Genomic DNA, 24,188 nt, shown 5'->3' on the forward strand with positions numbered 1-24,188 from the left:
TGACAAAATTCATTCAAAAGATTCAATGAAAGCAGCAAGGTTTTTCCAACTTATTTGGCGGAAGTGCCGTCTCGGAATAACACACAAATGTTGCCGTACCCAATTTTACCTCCTCCATTCTTTTTGTTTTTTCCCAATTTTTCCCACTTTTAATTACAGCGTTATCAGGAGACTAAAAATATGGATATTCGCGAACTTCTTTGGCACATTAATATTTTTTAAAATTTTATTTTAGATTTCATAAATAATTTTTTAAATATTTTTATTAGATAATATTTTCTTTAAAAGACAATATTTTTTATTATTTCAATGCAACTAGGAAACATATTTTAATATTTTCTTTAAATATATAAACATAGATCTTTTATTTTTTATGAAACATATTTTTGAGATTGGGAACATAAGCTGATTTAAGTTTCAGCCGTAACAATTATAATCAGGTCAAGCTTTTTTTATTTTTTTAATGGGTTAGAGAATATTCAAAGACAACATAAGAAGCAAAATCTTTACAAACTTTGAACAAAGACAGTCTTATGATTGGTCATACGTTTGAAAAAGCACCAAACCTTATCTTTTTCCTGATTAATAAAAAATAAAAAAATTAAATATTACTATTTGAGTTAATGGTATAAGTATATAATTTTTTTTTAAAAAAATTAAGTTTGAATTCTTAAAATTTTAGTTGAAATTATCTCACAAAATTAATTATGTGACATCGGAGAGGATGTTTTATCAATATTATTTATTGTACGAGAATAATTTCAATGGAGTTAGAATTAGTTTATATCTCAACTTTCCATGCATTTTTACAATCTTCTATCTATACATTTATTTAAGCACTGCTTTTTAATGTTCAAATGCAACAATTTTTATTACTTTTAATTATTTATTTATAAAAATTAACTAAAATTTATGGTGATTAGATGCCATTCCAAGATAATTTTCCTAAATCAATGGATTAGATTTAATTTCATTTATTCAATTTTTTTTTTACATTTATTATTATATTTTTCTCCTTCTAAATATGAAAAAAAAAAGGTTAAAAACCTTTCGACCGAGCATTCCAAACACAGCTTTAAATTACGCCTTTTTGTAATGGTTTAATTTCCAGCTAAATCTGGGCCACTAGCCCAACCCATTTTAACATCGTGGGCCAGAAACGACGCCATTATTAATTTATTATTCTCTTTTTCGGTTTTATTCTGGGAAAATCTATTTCGAACCGGGAATATTTTTTCGCAGCAGCTCTCAACACACTCACTCTGCTTCATCTTTGCCATTGAACTCACTGACCCAGAAAGGTAAACTGAAAATCATCTTTACCCTTTGAATTTTTCTATTTTTGGGTCAGTTCTGTCTTTGTTATTTTCACTGGTACCATTGTCCTTGGGACGTTGACCTTCTTCTTTTTTTTGTAATGGTAAAAAAAAAGCCAAATCGAGTTATATTACGTTTAAACAATCAAAATAGTTTACCTTATTCAATGAATTTCTATGTTTATTTCTTACTATGGACTGATAGAATTGTGAATGCAATTTAATATTTTTGTTTGGTTTCCGATTACTAGATATGAATCAGATAACAAATGTATATGTATGGGACATGGATGAAACCCTGATACTTCTCAAGTCTTTGTTGAATGGGACATACGCCGAGGCCTTCAGCGGTGTAAAAGATGCTCCGAAGGGTGTTGAAATTGGAAAGATGTGGGAGAAACATATTCTTCAAATTTCTGATGATTTTTTCTTCTATGAGCAGGTAAGCTGGTTCTTCTGCTCATTTACCCTCTTATATGTTACATTCTTTTCCACTTAGATATCCCGAATTTTACAGTCTTATATCTCTCTCTTGAATGTGTTTCTTGATGCAGATTGAAAACTGCAATAAGCCTTTTCTCGAGGCCTTGAGCAAATATGATGATGGGCAGGATCTGTCCGATTATGATTTTAAGCAAGATGGTTTTAGCCCTCCACATGATGATCTCAACAAAAAGAAACTAGCATACAGACACCGAGTTATAGCCAATAAGTATAAACAGGTTTTGAAATTGATGCCTGTCAAGCCTGATATAAATTGTGTGCCCAATTAGTTGCGTGGTTTCCATGTGCTCTCATTGTCATTTATTCAAAATCTGCAGCATTTTGCATTGCATGCTCCAACACCCACTGTTTATAATTGTGTTGCCATAGTTCTTGTCAAACCTATGGATGGAGTTAGGAATTTAGCTACAAAAGCAACACCCACTGTCTTTTTTATTTCTCCTCAAAGACTAAGTAAAAATGAAAAATGCAAAATGCATCTTAGATGTAGAAACATAAGTGTAAATTTTTGAGAGGGTCCTCCTTTCTCTATCATTTCAGGGTTTACACAATATTTTTGACCAAGAGATGATGGATCTCTGGGATGCATTGTACAATATGACTGATGAATATACAGATAGGTGGCTTTCCTCAGGTATATTCTCTGACCATGACATATCTGCTGAGGAATTCTGTTGTTTACTTTGCCAGCTGCCATTTGGTTAATTGCTGAACCAGATTATAGACTGTTTCTCATATTTTGGTGTTTTCAATTGGCCTTTCAGAGAAAGTTTTGAAATGAAACAGGGAAATTGAAATATTTAATGACAATTAATGAAACTCGAATAGATTCACTTTGTGGTTTTAGAAAAAATGTATAATGGAAGGAAATTACAATCACCTTTCTGACATTTTTATTTGGGTTGTGTCCAACATGCTTAATAAATTGTTGCTGCTGTTATTGGCTTTTTTTCCCTGAGCAATATTGCAATGTCTTGGAGAAGAAAATATGAAAAAATGGCATAATGTCATTGTGCGTAGTAATTTCAGAAACAGTCATAGAACCTCTTTAGCAAAAAAAATTAATTTAGTAGAAAACCAAAAAAAATTATTCACTGAACTCTCTGGAACCTTCCTGCCTTTGAATTGGACTGAATATAACGTTGTGCTAGAAACTACACTCTTGTAAGAGATAAATCCTATTTATCATCAGCAAAAGGTCTATGTAGAGATAATATAAATTAAAAGAATGCCTGAGGCTAGACAACTTTACTGAATCTGTATTTTTTGTTTTTTCAATTAGATGTGGTCATTTTAAATGTTTGATCTGACCAGTAGGTATTCTTTTTCTGGTGTTAGCTCAATGTCGTTGGCTATCTTCTTGAGCATTTTGAATAAAGATGGAATGTAGATGGGATATGTGAAACAGATAAATTTATGTATGCCTTCCCATAGGTGTTTAGTTATATGCCAGTTTCGATTTTTAGGGCATTCTTGGATTGGGCTCAAAACTCACTAAATAAGATGTTACCTCTTAAGAGTCATGCCCGGCTGAGAGGTGTCCTTCTCATTGGATCTGCATTTGAAGCTTAAGGTTTCACTCTAATATAAGAATTTACTAACATTTTGAGCTAAATTTCTCATATTTTCTTTTGCATCGCTTACTTTGCTTAGTATTTATTTTTTTCATTTTCCAAATATAGCACGGGCAGTCTTGGAGCAGTGTATATCTGGAAATGAGGATCCTACCTTTTGTCTTCCTGCTTCTAGTGGGATTGTCAACTCTAATAGGACGGGATCCAGCCACATAAATGTTTTGGTCACTTCTGGGTCGTTGATACCTAGCCTTGTTAAATGTTTACTTTTTCGACTTGACAGTTTGATATCATACGAAAATGGTGAGTAATCTGATTTTATCTCCCTTCTAGCCTTCTATTCACTTGAAGTGACCTACAATGTTTTCATACTGTGTTGAAACTGTTAGGATCAGCCTCTACTTTAATTGGCATTATTTCTGCATTCTGCCTGCCTATGCATGCTTTCTCGTATAATCTATCCGCATAGCAAGTGGTATCTTTATAATAAATGTGTCATTATAATTAATTATTAATGTTGAAGTCATCGACTGGACAATCATAAGGGCAGTGTTGTTCACAGCAACAAACTTATTTTTCTTTTAAAAAAAAAAAAACTGTATTTTCTTACAGCATAGATATCTTTTGTTATCATGATTCGAGGAGTAGAATATCTTATCGTATATTAATGTGGAATTGGAATCTTGGACTCCTACCACAATAGCAGTAAATAGATAAATCAAGCAGCCAGACAATCCTTACTGTTCCCTTTCATATAGACTGTTTCGATCCCATGTTGCTTGTAATCTGATTTTCTTTAGTAAACTGATCATTTATCACAAAGAGGAAAAGAATCGAACAAGGAGGTACTGACAAATCAGTTGTTTCTCCAGTTTACAGCTCATGGGATGTAGGGAAACTGCAATGTTTCGAGTGGATCAAGGGACGCTTTAACAATCGAAATGTCCGGTTTTGTGCAATTGGAGATGGATGGGAAGAGTGTGAAGCTGCGCAAGCCATGAAGTGGCCTTTTATCAAGATAGACCTGCGGCCCAGTAGTTCTCACAGGTTTCCTGGCCTTTCACTTAAAACAGTGGGTTTCTATTTCTCTGTTGTGTATGGAAATCCTGATTCTGAAAACGACGAAGAGTAGACCATACTTTGCTTCGTGATATCTATTTTTGGCAGGAGAGATGGATATCTATTTGTACATAAAATCACAGTTGATCATGTGGAATCCGCATGTATCAATAATGGTGTTGTTTGTATTAGGCCAGTCATTCAGCCACTTCTCAGGCCAGATATTATTTGTATAATGATCATTAATCTGGCAAATTTCCTCTGGATGATGCCATTAGACCTCGTGCTAGAATTACCTTTGTTTTTGATATGGAATAGTTCGTAGAATGCATTTACTTGTACAGTTTACATTGGAAAAGTCAGGCAATTCAGTTTGCTTGATAATTTTGGAAATTTAACCTCAATGGTATCATAGAGATGGTGGAATGTGTGACAGACTTTTAAAGACGGCATTGTTATTTTCTTGCAATATAATCCATCAATGGTGTTTGCCAGAGACAATATTGCAGTTTCGAAGTTTAATGCAGTTTGAGCATATGAGGTCCCACATTTTGCCTTAAGAAAACAGGTCAAATGCATTTCCAAGCAGTCATATTAATAACAGTCTCTCTTTAATGGTAGTCCAGATTCAGGTGTCGGTGCCTGAAATTTGACCTTGTTCTGATTCTTTGACAAAGGTTTGATTTTATCCGTAGCATGTCCCTCCCCCCTCCCCCGCTCCCCTCCAAAAATTAAAAAACTTCCTTCCTTGCATGAAAAAATCCTCAGAAATGTGGTTGAAAATCGAATAGCTGAACCCTTGGAACGGAGTTAGAGATACAGGGTAGGCCAGGCCAGGCCAGGCCATGGGTTGAAATGTCGGCATCTGATGTTGTGGGGGCTATAAATTTGGACAAAGGGGGTTTTATTTTCTGTTCCTTGTCTAAAAAGACATTTTATCTCTTTTAAGAGAAACTTATATTGCCTCTGCATGTCATGTTTTAGGGTTGTTTTCAGTCAGCCAAAAAAAAAAAATTAGCAAAAAGGATCCAACAAGAAAGCATTCCATGTTTTCATCCATAGGGCGCGGACCTTATCTCTTCCATCAGGAAGGTCTGTGGCTGAGATGAGTGCCATAAATTGGGATTAGTCCTTAATCCTTAACAGTTTTAGATTTGGATGTCGAAACCCATTTGCTTAAACCAAGAAACGGGGTCTAATTATTTATTACAAAAACCCCCCTTTGATCTTGACCTTTCCTGTCCTGTCGTTACAAGCAAATCAAAAGTTCCTCCATAATTTTCTAAGATAAGATTGTACTACTTCATTGAAATTGTTTGTCGTGTAAGTGACGCCCTGCTGACGCTCGCAGAAGTTTCCATTGGCTCCAGCGGTAAAAAAAAAAAGGGTACTGAAATTGGCAAGATGGAAGAAAATATGAAATTATAACAGTTTAGCACGATCATTTGGTTGATTAATCATGATCAGGACAGCTTACCCATTCAGGGCCAGGAGATAAGCTGTCCAAGGATTCAATTCAATCCATTTAATGAAGCTTGCACGGAAGGCACTGGGTTGAAATAATTCATACAGTAATTTCTAACGAGGCAGGCGTGCTGATGCGTTAGCAGGTGCATTTGGCTCCACAATTCTCATTTTGGTTCAGTCAATGATTGGATATGTACAGGAAAAAGCTGATCAACAGGGGAGAAGTTTAGTTTGTCATCTCAGTCTGATATGGAACCAAACCCCACGCAGAGTCTTGAAGTTACCATGTCAACTTTGAAGTGAATATTTCATGTGACTATCAAAAGAAGAGAAGAAGAAGTAGAAAAAAGGGGGACCAAATTGTGGTATGCTGTATGAATTCACGGCTACGGCCATCAAATCAATCACGTTTTTCTCAGAAAGGCAGGGGGATTCTCCAGGGTACTACCCTCTTAGTATTATCTCTCGGCATTGCCTTGTACACTGGACACAGTGAAAAAGTCAAGTCACTCTCTTGGACAAGAGGTACGAAAACCAAAATTCAAGCAATGAAATTTCAAATCTCCGAGCAACTTTTTGCTTGGTGCTAAACCCGTGCTGCCTTGACAGAAGCCTTAAAGGCTGTTAAGCTGTCCATTGTCGGTAGGGAGGCCCCTCTACTCAGAGCTAGCTTCGTGCTCCTCCGGGTGCCCCCACGGTTACTATTCTTCATTAATGAAAAATATCTTACCCGTGGAAAAATTACTACTTTTCATTTTTTGACACTTACTGATCACTTAATTGTCTTAGAGTTGGGTTTGACACAAACGAAACAAACCCAATGTCTTAGGCTGGCTAGCTGGTTAGTTTCAAAGTTTAAATTAGAAGAAATTAAGAGGAATGATTCTTATTGATTGATAAGAGTATTTTTTTAAAAATTATTAAAATAAATTTAATTATTTTTAATTATAATTTAATTAAAAATATTTTTAAGATTATTTTAAATAAAGTAAATAATTTATTACAATTTCTTTTTATTTATATTTTCAATTTTTTTCTCTCATTATTTGATTTTTTGTAATTTTATCAATTTTTTTTTCGACATTCGTTTGTTGTTCTCAATTTTTCTCTCCTATACTTTCAAGATACCAAGCGATGATTTTGATATGCTTGAGGTAAGTGATTATTTGGAGAAATTGATTTTTATATATTTTGGATGAAACTAAAATGGTAAAATAATGTTTAAAATAGTTTTAAATTTGATTAATTCGGTACTTAGATATTAATAAATTCAAAATTTTAAAATTTATAAACATAGAGTTTTAAAGAGAATTTTTAAAATTTTTAATTGAAATAGGTATTTTAGATAAAATATTTATGTTTTGATTTATGAAAACATATTAGAAACACTTTAATCGGTGTCGAATTATAAAAAATAAAAATAAAAAGAGTTGAGAAGATTTAAAGTTTTGATATGTAAGTAACAATAACATTTTAGATATTAAAATATAACAAAATTTTTTTGAACATGATAAGTAATAATAATATTTTTTTCAACATGACATGTAACATATTTTTGTATATAACGTATAACAATAATTTTTTTTTTCAACATGACATGTAACAATTTTTTTTAATCATGGTGTATAACATATTTTTATATATGATGTATAATAATAATATTTTTTTAATATGACGTATAACATGTTTTTATACGTAGTATATAATAATAATATATATATTTTTAATAATGACATATAACATGTTTTTATACATAATGTATAATAATAATATTTTTTAACATGACATATAATATATTTTTATATATAGTATGTAACAATAATATATTTTTGTAACACAATGTATAATAATTTTATTTAACTTGATTAAAAATAATTAAAATTATAAAAAAAAGTTATTTTTTTTAAAAAATTTATTTGTAAGGGTTATTGGTAGATTTTTTTAGAATAGGAGAAAAAAAAGAGAGAGAGATGGGGGGGGGGGCGCAAGAATATCCAGTTTAGAATGCGGAGAAAAGCCACCAAAGTAGAAACAGAGCGGTCCCCTTGTTGTTTGCATGCTTATCAATGGACCTGTTATCAGGCTCTTGCAAAACTCCTGCCCACGCTTCATGGCCTCTTCTTCAACAATTAACTCTTTTGGTCCCTCCCTGACTGATCTCTTCTAGTCTTCGTCAACAATTTTTATTTGTATATTTTCCTAGCCACATAAATATATATATATATTTATATAATTTTCATTTATTCAGTTATTTTTTTGTCTTCGATACAATGATTGTTCATACATCATTTTTATAATGATCCGAATTCAAGTATTATTGATTTAATAATTTTTTAAAATTAAATTATGAGATATTTAAAAACTTAAATTATTAATAATAATTAATTTAATTTTTTTTACAAATCTTAATAATTACAACTACGTCACATACAAATTGAAATATCATAATTCTTTACCTGCAGTCAAGAATTCTTAAAAATAGTATCAAAATCAGCTAATCTCATGCCGTTGAACAAAAAGGCTCTACCCCAGATTTCCATTTCCCTTTGTAGCAAGGAAACATTATGGGCTCTACAAAAAAGAAGAAAATGAACTTACAGCCATGAGTACTTGAGTCGTTGAGCCGGTTTAGATGATTAGCAGGCTTTAAACCACAACCTTAAAAGCTATAGGAAGTGGACATCTAGCAAAAATGAGCTTGCGGAAGCTGGTTTAAGAGTAGCCTTCAGATGGTCTATTGGCGCTCCAAAACAGTAACAGGAGATGCAAATGCAATGTAAGAACAAAATAATGAAGGATGTAGCAGTAGAGAGTAGAGCCCAAGTGTAGCCTTAAACTTCCTAAACACCCAGAGGATGATGTATCAGCAGGATTGTGGCTTTCTGTTTCCGGTACACATGGCTGAGATGTTAGGGATTGTATTGCCTCGTTTTCACGACTTGTGCCAATCTCTTTTCCTTTTGTCATGTATGTTTTTGATGATAATGATGATGATGATTTGACTTAGCGCATATCTAACTGCATCCATGTACAAAGCTACCAAAAAAGGGCATCGCAGAGATTTAGAAGAGATGGTTCTGACGCAGGGTTTAGGTCTTGATCAGAGGTCCACAAATAGATGAATCCGACCAAAAACCAGCCAACGTCTGGAGAGGGAAGTAATTGCATGTAGCTGAACATGAAGAAAGAAAATGCACACACACCAAATCGCACGGTTCTGTCACAGTCACTCTCCAAGGCTCGGCCGTAACAGAGCACGGGGAACAGGACCACCACCAAAAGGTTCCGGGTTTTGCCAATATCATACTAATTTGACAGACGGTCCTGATTGCCTTTTGCTGTGTGATGTGGCTGGCTGGTGAGCCCTCCATCTCTCCCATGGGAAAGGAGCGTGTGGCTGATTGCAACGCTCACGTGCAGCCAATGTTTTACACAAAAAAAAGCAAAGCAACATCGAGAGGGGGTGTGGGGCCCGGAGTGTCTGCCCCAAAGTTGATCATGATGTGCCACCAAGAGCAAAGGGCGTTAACCAAACCACCTATGACCATGACCAAGCCAATCAATTACTACTACCGGTACATGTACATGCGGGATTAAAACGAGTAAGATAAGGACAAAGTGAAAGTTCATATTACAATAGCATTTTTTCTTCACCAAACTGAACTCAAAAGGAAAACAATAAAGATCCCCTTTTACAACAGCTTCGTAATTTCACCAAAATAAGAAAATGAAAGATATTTCTTTTTTTTTTTCTCTCCTTTGATAAGGTGAAAATGAAAGCTTTCAGTTGACATTTGCTCTCTAAGATGAACCTGATAAGGAACATAGTAACCAAGATAATCTTTTCTTAACAACAGCTTTCTCTCTATCTTTGTCCGTTCTTAACTTAATCCTCTCTCTCTCTCTCTCTCTCTCTCCACTTCATCTGCAGACTGCAAACTGAACAGGTATGTGTTTTGCCCCACTTCAGTTTCATTGTTTGTAAGTGTCCTCAAGCTTCTTCTTCTTCTTTTTCATATATCCATTTACACCATCTTGTATAATTCTATAAAAAGGTTTCCAAATTGGGAATTAAGTATCTTGTTAGTTATGCAACTCTTTTACACTCCTTTCCCCATCATTTCCCTTCTCTCTAGCAGTTTACTGGTATGAATTTAATTAAAGTCCATTCTGTTTTTCACTCTTAGCACTTTCTGAATTCATCAAAGTTGCTATATTTATGCTGTTTCTAAGTGTTGTTATTTTGTTTTCTTCTTGTCGACATGGTTAGAATGGGAGAAACATCGGTGCTCTCTGTTTTTGAGGTAGTGAAGTGTTAGGATCCAGGAAAGGAAAGTTTACCTCTGTCTGATTTTACAATGCCAGTTCCTCTTGCTCCATATCCAACACCTCCAGCGCCATACACTCCTCCTGCCAATGGTATCTTATTCTGTTCTGCAAACAGATTTATCTTGAAAAATGTGAATTCTATTTACTGTTTTGTTGCTGAGACAAAGGGAAGGGCCTTCTTAAGAAACTTTGGTCTGCTGCAACTGCCAAGTGATAGTACAAATGCAGTCAGATTATATATATTTTTTTCATTATCCTTTCTATCCTGCACAGAAGAGTTAAGTCTCACTGTAACTACATACAGGAAAAGAGAAAGCAAAAATGAATCCAAGCAGTATATACTTCGTTTTGATAAAAATTAGGAATATCAAATCTAGAACAAATAAGAGTTCATAGTGTCTGCTTCATTCTTTTTTACCCCCGTCTCCCTTTCTTTTTCTGATATTTGTGTTGCAAGGACATGGCTTGTGCATTAAGACAGCAGGCTAGGGACGTAAATACCAACATTAGAAGTCTAGTTTCAAACTCTAGGTTGGATTCTAACAGGCTTGGCCTCATCAACAAACTGGTCAAAGACAGGATATGCTGTGAATCTAACTTTCTGCACCAGCAAAAGTTACTGTGGTTCCATCTTTCTATTTTCACTGATCTAGTGGCCAAAATCTATGTCATCAGGTGCTCAGAGCCAGCTTGTGTGCTCTGGATGTAGAAACCTATTACTCTATCCAGTTGGAGCAAACTCTGTGTGTTGTGCTGTTTGCAATGCAGTAACAGCTGTGCCGCCTCCTGGTACATCATCTGCTATTTATAGTACTATTTATTTCATAACTTTTTAATCTTATCATGTAACCCTGAAACATCACATCGTCTGAATCTTCCTTCTGTTTTAAGTTTGTTTCAATCTTTGTTAAATGAAAAAAACTGGGGAAGGGCTATGCCTAAATTGTAAGTCAAAACTCCAAACAGGCACAGAAATGGCCCAGTTGGTTTGTGGAGGCTGCCATACCTTATTAATGTACATCCGAGGGGCCACAAGTGTTCAATGTTCATGCTGTCACACCGTCAATCTGGCATTGGAAGGTATGCATGATGTGGTTCCTTTTTAACTTAATAAACTTATGATGTTTCATAACTTCAACAAAAGCTTTTCTCAACCATAATTAAGATTGAAAACCTCGTAAATTAAGTTACTACTTTTCCGTCTAAGCTTCAAATGTTCGTTCACTTCTGACAGCAAATCAGGTGGCACATGTAAATTGTGGGAACTGCAGGATGCTACTAATGTACCAGTATGGAGCACGATCTGTAAAATGTGCAGTTTGCAATTTTGTGACATCAGTTGGGGTCAGTATAATATATTTTTTCTCTCACTCAATAACTGTTTAATAACCTTAGGACTCATCCACTTCTTAGCAGCCTCCATGTACAAATTCAGAGAATACAGAGTTCAATTTTGTTCGTTTTGCAAACCTACGTAGGATACCATCACTGTGGAAAATGAATGGAAAAATAAAAATGAAAGCCAAGTGCAATGAAAAAATTTGCTTGCAAGGTTTTTGCTCTAATTTCATAAATATGCTGCACACTGAAACCAATGCAGCAGTTAATGAAGTACAAGGAAGCAGATAAGATAGCTCCTATAAGATTAAGAAGTGTGTTGGTTGGTCTGATTTGTGTGTGTGTACATTCTTTTTTCTATCCCCTGAATATTCTTGTTTTTCTTACCGTTTGGCCTGTTCTCAACTTGATGATTATGCAGAGCTAATTCGTAGTATGTCCTTTTTTATCAATTTGAAAATTGGATTTACAACCATTATGTAGGTCACCAAGAACACCTAGAAGAGAGCCACAGGAAAACTGAAAAACCATTGAAACATCTGCTGCATTGCAATAGTTTTAGCTAGTTAACAACCCATGTTTCAGTGTCTTACGCACATTGCAAAAACTGTTTCCTTCCTCTTTAAGAGATGGTCTTATTACTATTTTTGTTTTCATCTGCTTTGCAATGTGGTTCACTGTTGTGCCATTGAATGATGCAGGCCTCAGCAAGTGCCACTGAACAGAAGTTCAACAACTAAAGATTTTATTTTTGCACCCAAGTTGATTACGTAGAAGCGACAACTTCGGTTTTGCAACATTACAATATCCTCACGGTTGCACTCTCAGCGAAATAGAGGAAATCCCCTCCTCAAATGTATAGAGTTATTTTTCCCTGCGTGACGTATTTATGAATAAGCAGTTTTGGCAGCTGGTTGGATGTATGATAAGTGTTTCCATCAGAAAGACTCTGAGTTATCCTCCAATAAGATAAACTTGGTTTTCTTTTACTTTGCCTTATGAGTGGCATTAAATACACGGCGCAAAGTTAATTTCTGATACTTTTTTCTGCTTCCTAATTGTCAATAGTCTAAGTTCAAACCATTGTTTCAGAGTCACTCAGGATACCACATATGTCGACCCAAGAAACTTACATAGGGGACCAAATAGATTTTTCGTAGCAAATGCTGAGGTGCAGATTTCCAGGGAATCTAGTTGATTACATGGTAGATGATGTGTGATGACATCAACTAATAACCTCTCAAGAGTTCAAACCATCCAGTTCATAAAGAATCTCTAGATGAAAAGACGGATAGGCCTGGTTATAATCTGGTAAAACTTTTCGAAAGGTTAAAAAGAGAAGAACAAGTTGAGGAATTTTCCAGAAATTGCTTGATTCAGCCTGTTTAACTCAAAGGAAAGGAGGTATCAGAACCCATTATTTGAATATTACAATTGTGAGATGAAATCAGAGTCAGACTCATTGTTATCAAACCGATACTAAGTTATATCTCAACTGCTTAAAATGATCCTGGATTCTTTCAAGTTTCAACCATATTTAACTCAGCATGGTCTAGGTTGTTACCCATCCAACAGTCTCAGGATCAAGGATTCAACTCCCCCCTTCCCCCTGGCATTGTCCACGTCTAGTCCTCCGACCCCCAACAAACACATCTTTTCAATAGAGTGGTGATAGTCCTCCGTAAATGAGTAGCCAGGTGGACCTCTTCTGTGTCCAATAATTTGTTCTTTTCTTGAATAATTGAAATTTCATTCATCTAGAAGAAACAGGAAAACATTTGCTGCCGAGAGAGAATTGTGCAAGCTATTCTAAACTACCAACTATGTAGGTGTTTGCCTTTAGAGAAAAGTCTACAAGAAAAATGTTGGTTTTTCTGAGGTTATACGAAAAATCTAGATTCTGTACAACTTCAGTGAAAGTTAAAGATGAAAGAATTCTAAGGAGAAGCAGGATGAGCCGAAATCAGCCTCTCTAATCAGTTCTTTTCAGTCCTCTAATCAGGATGATTGGTCATATTATACATCAAACACTAGATTCTTTAATGAAAATCGGATTTCCAGTGCAGACTATCAAAAATAGTTCTAGCATTTGGTCTAGACTTGCCTAGTCGACCTTAAGCTGTCGGTGAGCACAAAATACAATCTACTGGACCCGAACACTGAAAAACTCCTTTAATTCTTCTTGTCTGGTAATCTTTATTTTGAGAGATTATGATGAATTCCTTCGTAATATTGTTTAATTCTAGCAGACATTACATATATCTAAAAACGATTTGCTGATCTAATGAATTTTGCTGCTTTTGCCATGCCAATTTGTAAGTTCTCAGAACACCCTGATAAGTTTCTTGCGCTAATCTGATGTCATTTTCGGATGTTATTCATTAAACTATAATATCCAGGGGGTATATTCTCTGACAAATAAAGTTGAGACCACACCATCTGTGGCCAAAGCGTATGTTATCTGCAGGAAGCAAAGCGCCTAAATTTTGGGTCTACGGACCACATCTTTGTACCAAGAAATGATGCCTTGAGACCAATGCCAGTGGTGAGGTCTACATAAGCCTATATTTCCTTATGTGGGGCCTCAAAAACGAGGGTTCAATAACCTAAACTTTCCTGCTCGTAAGATAATTGGCGCTAGCTTACCAGAAAGTGAACTGTTTGCACTCTGAAAAGGCTGACGCTTGATGTGAAACAAGGGTTACGCCTTGAGACAAGTCGCCCCTGTAGACAATAACTGAAAGTAACTGTTTGTGTAGCGTCAACGTATTCCGTTTCAATACTTCACTTCACTCACTGTCTGGGTCTGTTCCGTTTCTGGTACAGAAGGATAGGATCCTCAACCTAAGATATCTATCCAAGTTCACCCGACGTCGCATCCTATCGTTTGAGGCAACTCCTCTCATTCCTGTTGATTTCCATCAGTTGGCCGTCGCCTCAAAATCAAAATGAATCTCTCCAATGATGTATGGTCAGAAAGCACATAACGCAAACTTCTATATCAGGTGGTTCTTTATGAATTCTATCTCCTCGTACACATGGACAAATATATACAGCAGGAGCCAGAAAGTGATCGGGAACTAAAGCCAACATACGCATGAATTTAACTCTTTCTGTGGCCTATCGAGTGTGCTACATGTAATAAAGTCAGTCCCAGGCATAGAAAAGCTTCGGGAATAAGAGTATAATTGACGAAATCTTTTCTGCAAAAACTTCCATATATAATAAGGGTGGGACACTAACCACCTTTTGTTTGAATTTTAGTCCTCTCACATGTTTTGCCAAACTGATCTAAATCGGACATGTGCTTCTATATTTATTTTTATTTTTTAAGATTTAAGATAATACTTGACATTCGACACTTGATTCATATAATTAATTAAATTGTAAATTAGATTTATTTTTAGAATTTTAGGGTTTAAGGTTAAAATGCACTTGGAATCATTGCATTGTTCTTTGTATCTTTTTGCTATCTTGTGTTCTAACAATACCATCACAGTCACAGACCAACTCAAAAGAGAGACTCAACTTTTAAGATGAGATTTATACTCACAGAAAATGCATGCAGGAGTAAGTAATTTGCAGACTAAAGTAGCATATATACGAAGGACCTTCAAGCTTTATGGTGGCAGCTGGGTGAGGCAAAGTAGAACCAGGTACGAACTCGGAGACAACAAACTTTGAAGCAGGGACAGTACTCCACCATAACATGACATATCAGCTCCGAATAAGAGGATAGTAGAGACTGGATTTTACTCTATGTAACAGTAAATCTCTGCTACCTACTAAGCCGGATCATGTCAGGCTAACTCTCTAGCATGACACTATCAATTTGTAACCTACGATATGAGTCCAAGGAAGCGGGTGGAAACCCCGAAATGTCTAAACTTTCCTTTCGAAACCTCTTTTCCTCGGTACAGGATTGTTTTCCTCTACCTCTTGAAAGTTACAGTTGTAGAGAATATGTGCTTTGCGGGTGGAATTTGCAATTCAGGGATTTTTATTCAGCAATTTTCCTAATGTATGGCGATTCAATCCTTGATATTAAAAGATTAACCTTACAATGGGGCTGCTTCCGAGGGGAAAACGGAGGGTTTACCTTCCTTGTGTTCCATCGGAGTCCCAGTGATTGGAATCTCTTCAATTCAAAAACTTCAGCATGCATTTGGACATTCTGGCATTATCTCACTCCTGGTTTATTCAGAAAAGTTTCATCACCCCTTCTATTTACTCATGCTGAAGCTCACTCGGAAGATGCTGGCTAGGTCGTGATTCGACCAATAATCATTTCAAAGGGTATGTGCATGTGTAGAAACACCCCCTATATGCAGATAATAATCTTGTATGGAATAAAACAGAGATATACTTAACTGGAACTGAAGTATGGCAACAGAACTGCTGAAAATGCTGGATTGGCACAGTGAAGTATACATTGAAAAAGTAAATTTATGTAACTGAGTATGATCACAGTTCTATAAAATGGGAAACTACAGAATCCGCAGCAGGCTTTACATGGTTATGCTCACTTCCACTTAGCAAATCTAAGTGGCTTACTCATCACCCATGGCTAGCTCCAATGCATAGTCATCCCTTTCCTGCCAAAGTTCAAAACATACACTTCTAAGATAACTTCAAAAGCTAAACAGTTTTAGATATTAAAACATCCTGAAAGAGAAAAATAACTGTGCATCAGCTCATTTCTATTTCCTGTCTGGGATAAACTTCTCAATTTTAACAATATCCTTTTCCTTTACTACTACGAGTTGCATATTACTGTGTAACAAGAAGTTCTAGTGCTCGGAGCTTACAATTGGTCCTCGAGCAAAATAACGTCCAAATTGAAGCCAATACACCTGCACATGCCAGTAATTTCAGATTTTGACCCATATAGTTGGCACTGCTTTTATTTTTTACAAATCAAATAATGCAATGCAGATGGAGATGCATTCAAATGCCACAATCAACATTCAAGGCACTTTCCTTTTTTTTTTTTTTTGCGCTCAGCCAAAATATGGATTTCATTAATAAACTGCATAAAGCAATAATAGTTACAAGCACTGCTTAGTGTATGCAGCAATCAGCATCGTTCTTTTTCGTTGATCATCTCTGGTTTGGTTGTTGCATGCAGTTTCGATTTTTCAGTTGCTGGCTTCTCTGCTTGTGGCCTGATTTTCCTACATGGGTTCTTTGGTGCTTTCTGCCTTCTTGATGGCTTCTTGGGTTGTTTCTTCTTGTTATCTTTCTGTTTTATGGCAGCGATGCTTTTGTATAGGCTGCTTTTTCCTTTTATTGACCAAAAATGCTCTGTTTTGTGTAGTTTAGATAGTTTCTTTGGGTTCTTGTAATGCTACCACTACTCTTGAGTAGCAGACAAATGTTGGAAAATGTACAAAGTCCTCAACCTCACCAACTCTCTTACGCGATGAAGAGTCTTTTGCAGTCAAGCTTGAGACTCGAAATGGCAAATTGGTGAGGAGATCAATAAAAATCACTTTTCGAAAAAAGAAAAAAACATCCAATGAGCAGTTGTTATTCATAATGGATTGTTGCCATTTTTCACATTACCTCATCCTCATCCTGTGTTTCCACTTCAAGATCAGAAGATGGAAAACCAACACATAGAAGTGCATATCCCTGCATTTAAGTATAAGAAACAAAGAGAATCAATTGTCAATTCACTCCGAACATTAACACTATGTTTGATAGGACGTAAAAAGGAGGAAAGGTAGTGGAAGGAAGATAGTGTTTCTTCCCTTCTCTTCCTTCATTTGGTAGAAGGGAAATCGGAGGGGGGAAGGAAAATGGATGGATTTTCACCTTTCCCTTCCCTCAAAATCTAATCCTTCCAAATTGGGAGGAAAACATTCTTTCTACTGAAGATAATCATTTTATTTGCAATTTTACCTTTGGTATCTTTCTCTCCCTCTATTTTCCGTCCTTTACACAAATTACAAAGAAGGATAAACTACTGCCCTTTCTCTCCTTCATATTTTTCTTTCCTCACTTTTTTTCCATCCTATTAAACATAGTGTAAGGTAATAGAATGGTCATGAATGAAGTTTTAGATGAGGTAGAACAATACATTTATGAACATGCAGTTAAGATAATGTATGCTAGTAAGGGTAATGATGTTTTCTCTTTATTTGGTACATTTAGGATGCATAATTGTTGGTTGGCAAGATGAATAAGAAACTAAAAATGAAACATGTTAACCAGGACATAAATAACTTTTGTTAAGAGGGATCAAGTACCTCAACATCTAACTAGGAAGATTAAAGCCTCAACTGAACATTTATATGTTGGTATGCATTCAGTTATAACATCCAGAAATTGTCAACAAAAATTTAACAACATCAATTCGAAGAAAGGTTACATGTCTTCCAAAATGGGCAAAGATACTCATTTGATTAATTTAATTTAAACAAGGACTACATGACTGTGATACCCAACATCCCACATTTGATGTGAATGTGATTGTTAAGACCTATATAATAATCCAAGTCTACTACTACTGGTAACTTGAGCTTAAACTTTTGAGGGTTACATGGTTTAGGCCCAAAAAGCAACTGGGCCAATAGTTGTACTTGAGTCGTTACAATACAGTCACAATCAAACCTGTCTTATGAATCTTCTTCCATTTATGCTCACATTCCTAGTGCATTTATACAACATTTATTTATTTATCTGATTCCTATCCTATTTGTTAAATTACTAGAATTCTTAAAGTTGCTCTGACTTCATATAGAAACCTATAATATGGTCAAATATTTTGGTCAAATTGATAACTAGATGATGAGAACACAATGAGATAGGAGCTTAATGTTTGAGTCGAAACTCAAATGCCAAATAATAAGCAAAACAAGCAAATGGATCCATGCCTTTGCTTTCAATTCAGTGGATATCCCAAGAGCTTCAGGCTGTCTTATTTGTCCAGACTTTACACGTACGGCACAGCTAGTACAGCAACCTGCCATGTAAAGGAACTATTCATCAAAACCTATCCCATCCAATAAGCAAAGATTACCATTCAAAAGAATTAAATAGCCTTAGTGTCCAAATAATAAACTCGATTGCAGTATCTTAATGATGACCAAAAACTCAAATCATCAAGAAATGTGACATGTTCGCGACATTTCAAAACATAACTTCTGCAAATTTGAAAGAACAATACCGTGCCTGCAAGCGAATGGAAGCGTAATGTTTTGGGATTCAGCCGTATGTAATATGTATTGGTCCTGCAATTGTAATCAAATATGCCCTACCTCAGTCTAATCAATCATTTAACAAGTTTTGCTAGCTAAAGCATCAACTGTAAGCATAATAAGTTAAAATGTGCGCGCCCGAAAAACTTTTTAAACTATTGGCAATTAATTGTTCTAACCAGAAAATAGGTCAATCTTCTGCATTTTATCGGGAAACGAACAGAGAGGAAGTCGTACCTCTGGAACAAGAAATTCGTGAACGACACCTTGTTTTCTGTCGTGGACAGTGACTTTATGAGTGGGAATTGGAGGAGAAAGGTTACCGTCTGGGCTGGTAATGCTCACCGGCGTCTGAAGCTCTGACGTTGTTCTGCGTCGGCATTTCAAGGAATTGAAGGGAAAACTGCAGCGTTTTGGAGAAGAGAGTCGCCGGTGAAGAGGCGGTTGCCGGTAGAGTGAAGTGCAGGAATTGCAGGGAACCACAAGGTCCATTGATCCCGGTTTTAGAATCTAATCAGTTACTGGTCTGGAGGGGATAAAACAATAAAGGGCAAGAGGTTTTATATCCTACTCATGTTTGTACGGAATGTTTTGTAGAACTTTTCACCGTCCGATTTGATTTTAACAAGTCCATTGGGTTTTATATTTTGGTAGGCGAAACAATTTCATTTGTTTTTGTTTCTTATAAACAAATTTTACATAGACAAAAGGAAGAAACCACTAATAAAAGGTCATTGATAAAAAGCTAATTTCGTTTATTTATGAATTCTTTTTATAAAAAGAAAGTATTTAGTTTCATTTTCGCTTTTGAATTTGAAGACTCAGATTATTGGAAATATTTTTTCTTTTGCATATCCAATTATTTTACTTAAAAAATAAAAAATAATTTTGATAATCTAAAATATAAAATAAGATAATATTTTTTATTTTTATCAATTTTTGAAATTTTTTTGTGATTTATCCAATGTGATAGATTAGTTGTTTATATTAAAAATTTGAAATGATGATAAAATGTTTATAAAAATATCTGAAAATTTTAAATATAATAAAAATATTTGTATTTATTATGATTATTTTTAAGTTGAATAGTAGCATTAAAATTAACAAGAGCAAGAGCAATGTGAAGGCCGTGTGTTATTATTTGTTTTACTTTTTTTTATTACAACTTAACAAAAAGACATGGATTGTACGAAGGTGGCTCGATAGATTGTCCGACGTGGCAGCAAATCGAGGACATGATCTGCATTGCATGGATGACGTGTGGCTATTGCATTAAACGTGGCAACTCTCCCGAATTTTGGCAATTAATAACATATTTTATTAAAAGAAATATTGACGTAATAAAACTATACAAGGTTGATGCAGATCCTTTTGTTCCAATTGTAATCGGTGAAGGAAAACAGAGGACTGCTTTGGAATCATTACACAGTTTAGCAGCTGAGAAAGATGCAGTCAGTGAAGGAGAAGATTAGCAACATGGCCGGTAGCGCCAAGGAGCACATGAACATCGGCAAAGCTAAACTTCTTTCTTTCTCTCTTTCTTTCTTCCTTTCAAGTTTCTTTTTGCTTCTTTTGCTTGTATGCATATCGGAGTTGAAGAAAATGGGTTTACAAGTATAAGGGTGAATGTAGCAGACGGAGGAAGCTGCGGCTAGGACAGAAGGAGAGAAGAGGTTGGCTAATGAGCGTAAGAAAGCCAAGGAAGCTCGAGCAGAGATGGAGTTGCATCAGGATAAGGTCAGGCACGCAGAGGAGAGATTGAGGGCTAAACTACCGCAATATCTCCATGGCTATGGCTACGACCATGAGCCACCAGTCGCAGGCACTCATGGACACCAGACTGTCGGGACAGCAGCTCCAGTGCCTGGAACTAATGTTCCTACGTATCCTCTTGCAGGGCAACAAACCCCCCCCTCATGGCCATAAGATGGGTTAATAAGGTTTGTCATGGGACAGTTTATACACAAAACGGAGGGTTTTGCCACCTGTGTGCTTTACTCTTTTTAGTTTTGTTTGCAGTAATAAGAATGTGTGTTTTTTATTTAAGATTGTTCTTGTCCATGCTGAAATAGTAATTCAAAGCACTCCTCTTTATCTTTTCATTTTGCCTATAGCCCAAGAGTAACCGCATCCATGCAGAGACAAACAGACAATTTGACAATCTCTACAAATCCTCTTATCAACCAACTTAAAGGAACATCAAAGATGCAAGAAAGGCAAACATGAGAAAATCTATATTAAGATCATTCAACATACCACTTATACAAAATGACTTCATTGATGGAACAGCCAAATCTGAAAATTCTGAACCAAAATCTTCTTAGAAACCACAACAAAAAAAAAAACGCCTTTTGTACATCATACTGATACAGTGAATGCAGGTTATTACCATTAATACAGAAGTTAGAAGAAAGAAAGAGAAAATCTAAATCTATTCAAAAGAATTAAATTGGTAACACGCTTTTTTGCTATATTAGACCAAACAAATGAAATATGCCAACAATCATACCCACTGCAGTCTTCCTTGGTACTCCACGCACTGCTGGATTTTCCCATCATGGGACAAGACCTGGGTCTTCACCTTAGCTGGTCTCGTAGTGTACTTCACTTTGAACTTTGGGAATGGCTTCTGCTCATTTTCCGCACTAGCTGCGCTTGATGTTTCTGGCAAGACTTCGTCAAGGAACTCATCTGCTACATCTCCATCTTCATCCATCCTAAGACGCTTTGCATACCATTTCAGACCCTAAATTGAAAAGTCCATACAAAAGTGTTAGCTACTTGAAACAGGCTTGATGAAGGTACATGATGTAAAAGAAGTAGCGTAGCAGGTTGAGACAACCAAAAAAAGGGAAAGAAAATGATTACTGATGAAAGTAATGCTAAGAACTCAGACCATGCCAACGAATGAAACGAACAGTAGGAGATACAACTATCAGCTAGTGTAAAACACCAAGATGCCAATAATGGCTACTGCATCTTCAACATGGACATTTATTTGACAAAGAGAACAATGGTAAATGTAAACATGAAACTATTGTCATGCCCAGTAAATTGTAGTTTGAATGACTAAGATTTCATATCTATCGTCAATTGCTTGTGTTTTCCAAGCTGGTAGTGTTAGCTTTGTAACACTACTACTAATTGTACATAATATATCTTTTTCTTCATAAGAAGATTACTCATAAAAGTGAAAGGGTTAGACAAAAACAATCAGAAGCAACAAAGTCCTTAAATCATAAAATGAAACTAAATACCACTAATCTGACACCTTCAATCATAAAATGAAACTAAATACCCTTGTTAGATTTATGTAGAGAGAGAGAGATAGGGAGGGAGGCTGTTCCAGAAAAACTAAAGCTACTGACTTCTTTGCCTTGGTAGATTCAGTTACCTCAAGATAAAAGACTTTTCCAGACTTGATAACAAAAAGATTTTAAAACTTCAGGAAATCAAGACAAATAACAAACAGGCTACAGTAATATTTGGTGGAACCACTACCACTGATGTTAGGACAGGAATTTGAGGGAGAAAGATTAAGCACAGTTCAAAAAAAGAAGGGCAAGAATAGATCTTTTCCTCTATGCCTTAATTAACTGAAAAAAAGAAGGAAGAAAAAGGATAAAATTAAAAGATTGATAGTAGAAACTTAAGTTAAAAAGAAGTAATAATTTACATGCAATGCATAAATTAAACCTAAATTTAACATGCATTGGAATGCATCTTCCTGAAATGAGCATCAATTACATCTGGATCTAACCTATCCTAGCATTCTTTTCCTCACTGCATATTTTCCATGAACATCAGAAATAATAATGTGAAGGAATTTTGATAATTGACTCAGAATAGCCTCCTAGAAGGACTATTATTCTTGCTACTTACTTTATATTAACAGTTAAAACTCAATTCCATCATAATTTACAACAGCAATCATGCATGTCACTTGATTTCATTGACAGTAGATTTAACTAAAAGTTCCAGCAGCAAGTCCATGCCACAGATTGCAGATAACATCATATACAATCATTAACTTTGGTACACTTTCTGATGAAATTATCAGTCAATAAAGACAATAGGAAAAAACAAAATAGCATGTCCATCAATCCTCGATGAATGACTTCCACAAACTTACAAATATTAGAATAAGCAACTTTAACAAAAGTTCTGGCATCTTTACAAAATTCACTTCAAAAAAGAAATAATATACACATAACACACATAACACCGGAAATGGACAAAGGAACTAGGGCAGAAAACTACCAGGGAGCTCAAAATTTTATAGACTACTTGCAAGACCAGCAGTGGAAATTTTAACCAACAGAAGCAGACGTTTTCTATTCAAGGCAGTAACATCATCAATGAACTTCAGACCAGGCCATTATAAGAAAGTGGGGTCTACACAATGTAACTAAAACATGATTTAGGTTTTAAGATTAAGCAGTGATAGCATTTTGTTCATCGCATAAATACTACGAATCTAACAGGTGCAGCATTAGCGGAAAGGAAGCAATGGCAACAAAACATGTATGCAGGCCACTTCAAATTCAGCACATTGTTGTAATTGTACAGGAAGAACATGATCTTGCCTGATAATGCCCTCTAAAACATCGGTCTGATGTTCAAAGACATCAAAGATTCCGGATACCCAATTTACTGAGGAAAATGATTATAGTAAATCTTTAAAACCCAGTAAACCTCAGGCTCTTTAAAACCAAATTAAGCAATTCAAAGTCACTTCTTTCTTACATATGTTTAGTTATTCGTGCTATCTTGTCTTAATTCCCAACTAATTGGTTCGGAAATTGCTTTCTTCTTTAACCATGCCAAAAAGGATTAGCAATAATTAATCGCTTATGCATAAAATCACCTTAAAGCTTCCTAATTTTATTACCCAGAAGTCAACTCGTAACTACATTTACCATTAAAACAATACATCAAAAACCCACATCTTAGAAAGAAAAACACCAATAAAGAAAATGAAAGAATTTGAGATGGACCTGGACGCCGCCGTCACCGGAAGTGCAGGGGAGGAGCAGAGGGCCAGGCTGGGGACGATCGATGGCGACCTGAACAGGGACGCTAAATCCCCTTCGTGGAAGGCCAGTTTCTTGGAAAAGCGGACGGTTGCTGGGCGGTTGATTATTGTTGTTGTTATTACTGTTGTGATGGTCGTTCTCTTGGTCTTTCACTTCGTGACCATCGTCTCTGACAAACCCCAGAAGCCCCGCTATTCTTCTAAAGAATCGCATAATCAAAGATCAATTCTACTCGACCGATACTTCGATGAACTAAGCGAAAATAGGCTAAGTAAATCGATGTTGCAGGAAAAGGAAATCTATAGTTTTGGAAGTGTTGAGAAGAAAGAAGCGAAAGACGGAGAGAGAGAGAGAGAGAGAGAG

At 35.6% G+C, this 24,188-nt stretch overlaps 5 protein-coding genes across 6 annotated transcripts; 3 read left to right on the plus strand and 2 right to left on the minus strand.

Annotated features, from left to right (window-relative positions):
- Positions 1–1,210: 1,210 nt before the first annotated feature.
- On the plus strand, positions 1,211–4,846 carry EYA (eyes absent-like protein). The gene is made up of 6 exons (XM_021429500.1): positions 1,211–1,301; positions 1,568–1,758; positions 1,871–2,038; positions 2,361–2,454; positions 3,503–3,697; positions 4,267–4,846. Exons 2-6 carry the CDS (start codon positions 1,570–1,572, stop codon positions 4,524–4,526), a joined length of 906 nt encoding a protein of 301 aa, XP_021285175.1. The 5' UTR covers positions 1,211–1,301; positions 1,568–1,569; the 3' UTR covers positions 4,527–4,846.
- A 4,761-nt stretch (positions 4,847–9,607) lies between these two features.
- Positions 9,608–12,586, plus strand: LOL1 (lsd one like 1). Of its 2 annotated transcripts, none has more exons than XM_021424957.1 (6): positions 9,608–9,867; positions 10,191–10,339; positions 10,925–11,038; positions 11,216–11,329; positions 11,484–11,593; positions 12,289–12,586. In XM_021424957.1, exons 2-6 carry the CDS (start codon positions 10,279–10,281, stop codon positions 12,325–12,327), a joined length of 438 nt encoding a protein of 145 aa, XP_021280632.1. In that variant the 5' UTR covers positions 9,608–9,867; positions 10,191–10,278; the 3' UTR covers positions 12,328–12,586. The 2 variants fall into 2 exon arrangements, with proteins under 2 accessions (XP_021280632.1, XP_021280638.1); XM_021424963.1 differs by lacking the exon at positions 9,608–9,867 and adding an exon at positions 9,893–10,066.
- Positions 12,587–15,973: 3,387 nt separating this feature from the next.
- On the minus strand, positions 15,974–19,388 carry FDC2 (2Fe-2S ferredoxin-like superfamily protein). The gene is made up of 6 exons (XM_021429897.2): positions 19,027–19,388; positions 18,759–18,822; positions 18,466–18,554; positions 17,153–17,221; positions 16,396–16,440; positions 15,974–16,182 (listed from the first exon to the last, which is right to left on the minus strand). The coding sequence occupies exons 1-6, from the start codon at positions 19,279–19,281 to the stop codon at positions 16,138–16,140; spliced, it is 567 nt and encodes a 188-aa protein (XP_021285572.1). The 5' UTR covers positions 19,282–19,388; the 3' UTR covers positions 15,974–16,137.
- Positions 19,389–20,139: 751 nt separating this feature from the next.
- Positions 20,140–20,758, plus strand: LOC110425070 (late embryogenesis abundant protein 18-like). The gene is made up of 2 exons (XM_021439861.1): positions 20,140–20,304; positions 20,425–20,758. Exons 1-2 carry the CDS (start codon positions 20,236–20,238, stop codon positions 20,713–20,715), a joined length of 360 nt encoding a protein of 119 aa, XP_021295536.1. The 5' UTR covers positions 20,140–20,235; the 3' UTR covers positions 20,716–20,758.
- A 290-nt stretch (positions 20,759–21,048) lies between these two features.
- LOC110416451 (uncharacterized) lies at positions 21,049–24,182 on the minus strand. Its single transcript, XM_021428450.1, has 2 exons — positions 23,787–24,182; positions 21,049–21,535 (listed from the first exon to the last, which is right to left on the minus strand). The coding sequence occupies exons 1-2, from the start codon at positions 24,036–24,038 to the stop codon at positions 21,293–21,295; spliced, it is 495 nt and encodes a 164-aa protein (XP_021284125.1). The 5' UTR covers positions 24,039–24,182; the 3' UTR covers positions 21,049–21,292.
- Between the last annotated feature and the right edge of the window lie 6 nt (positions 24,183–24,188).

This window comes from Theobroma umbraticum, unplaced genomic scaffold, assembly GCF_002168275.2.
Source record: "Theobroma umbraticum cultivar Fairchild unplaced genomic scaffold, ASM216827v3 scaffold_30.0, whole genome shotgun sequence".
In the NCBI taxonomy this organism is placed as follows: Eukaryota; Viridiplantae; Streptophyta; class Magnoliopsida; order Malvales; family Malvaceae; genus Theobroma; species Theobroma umbraticum.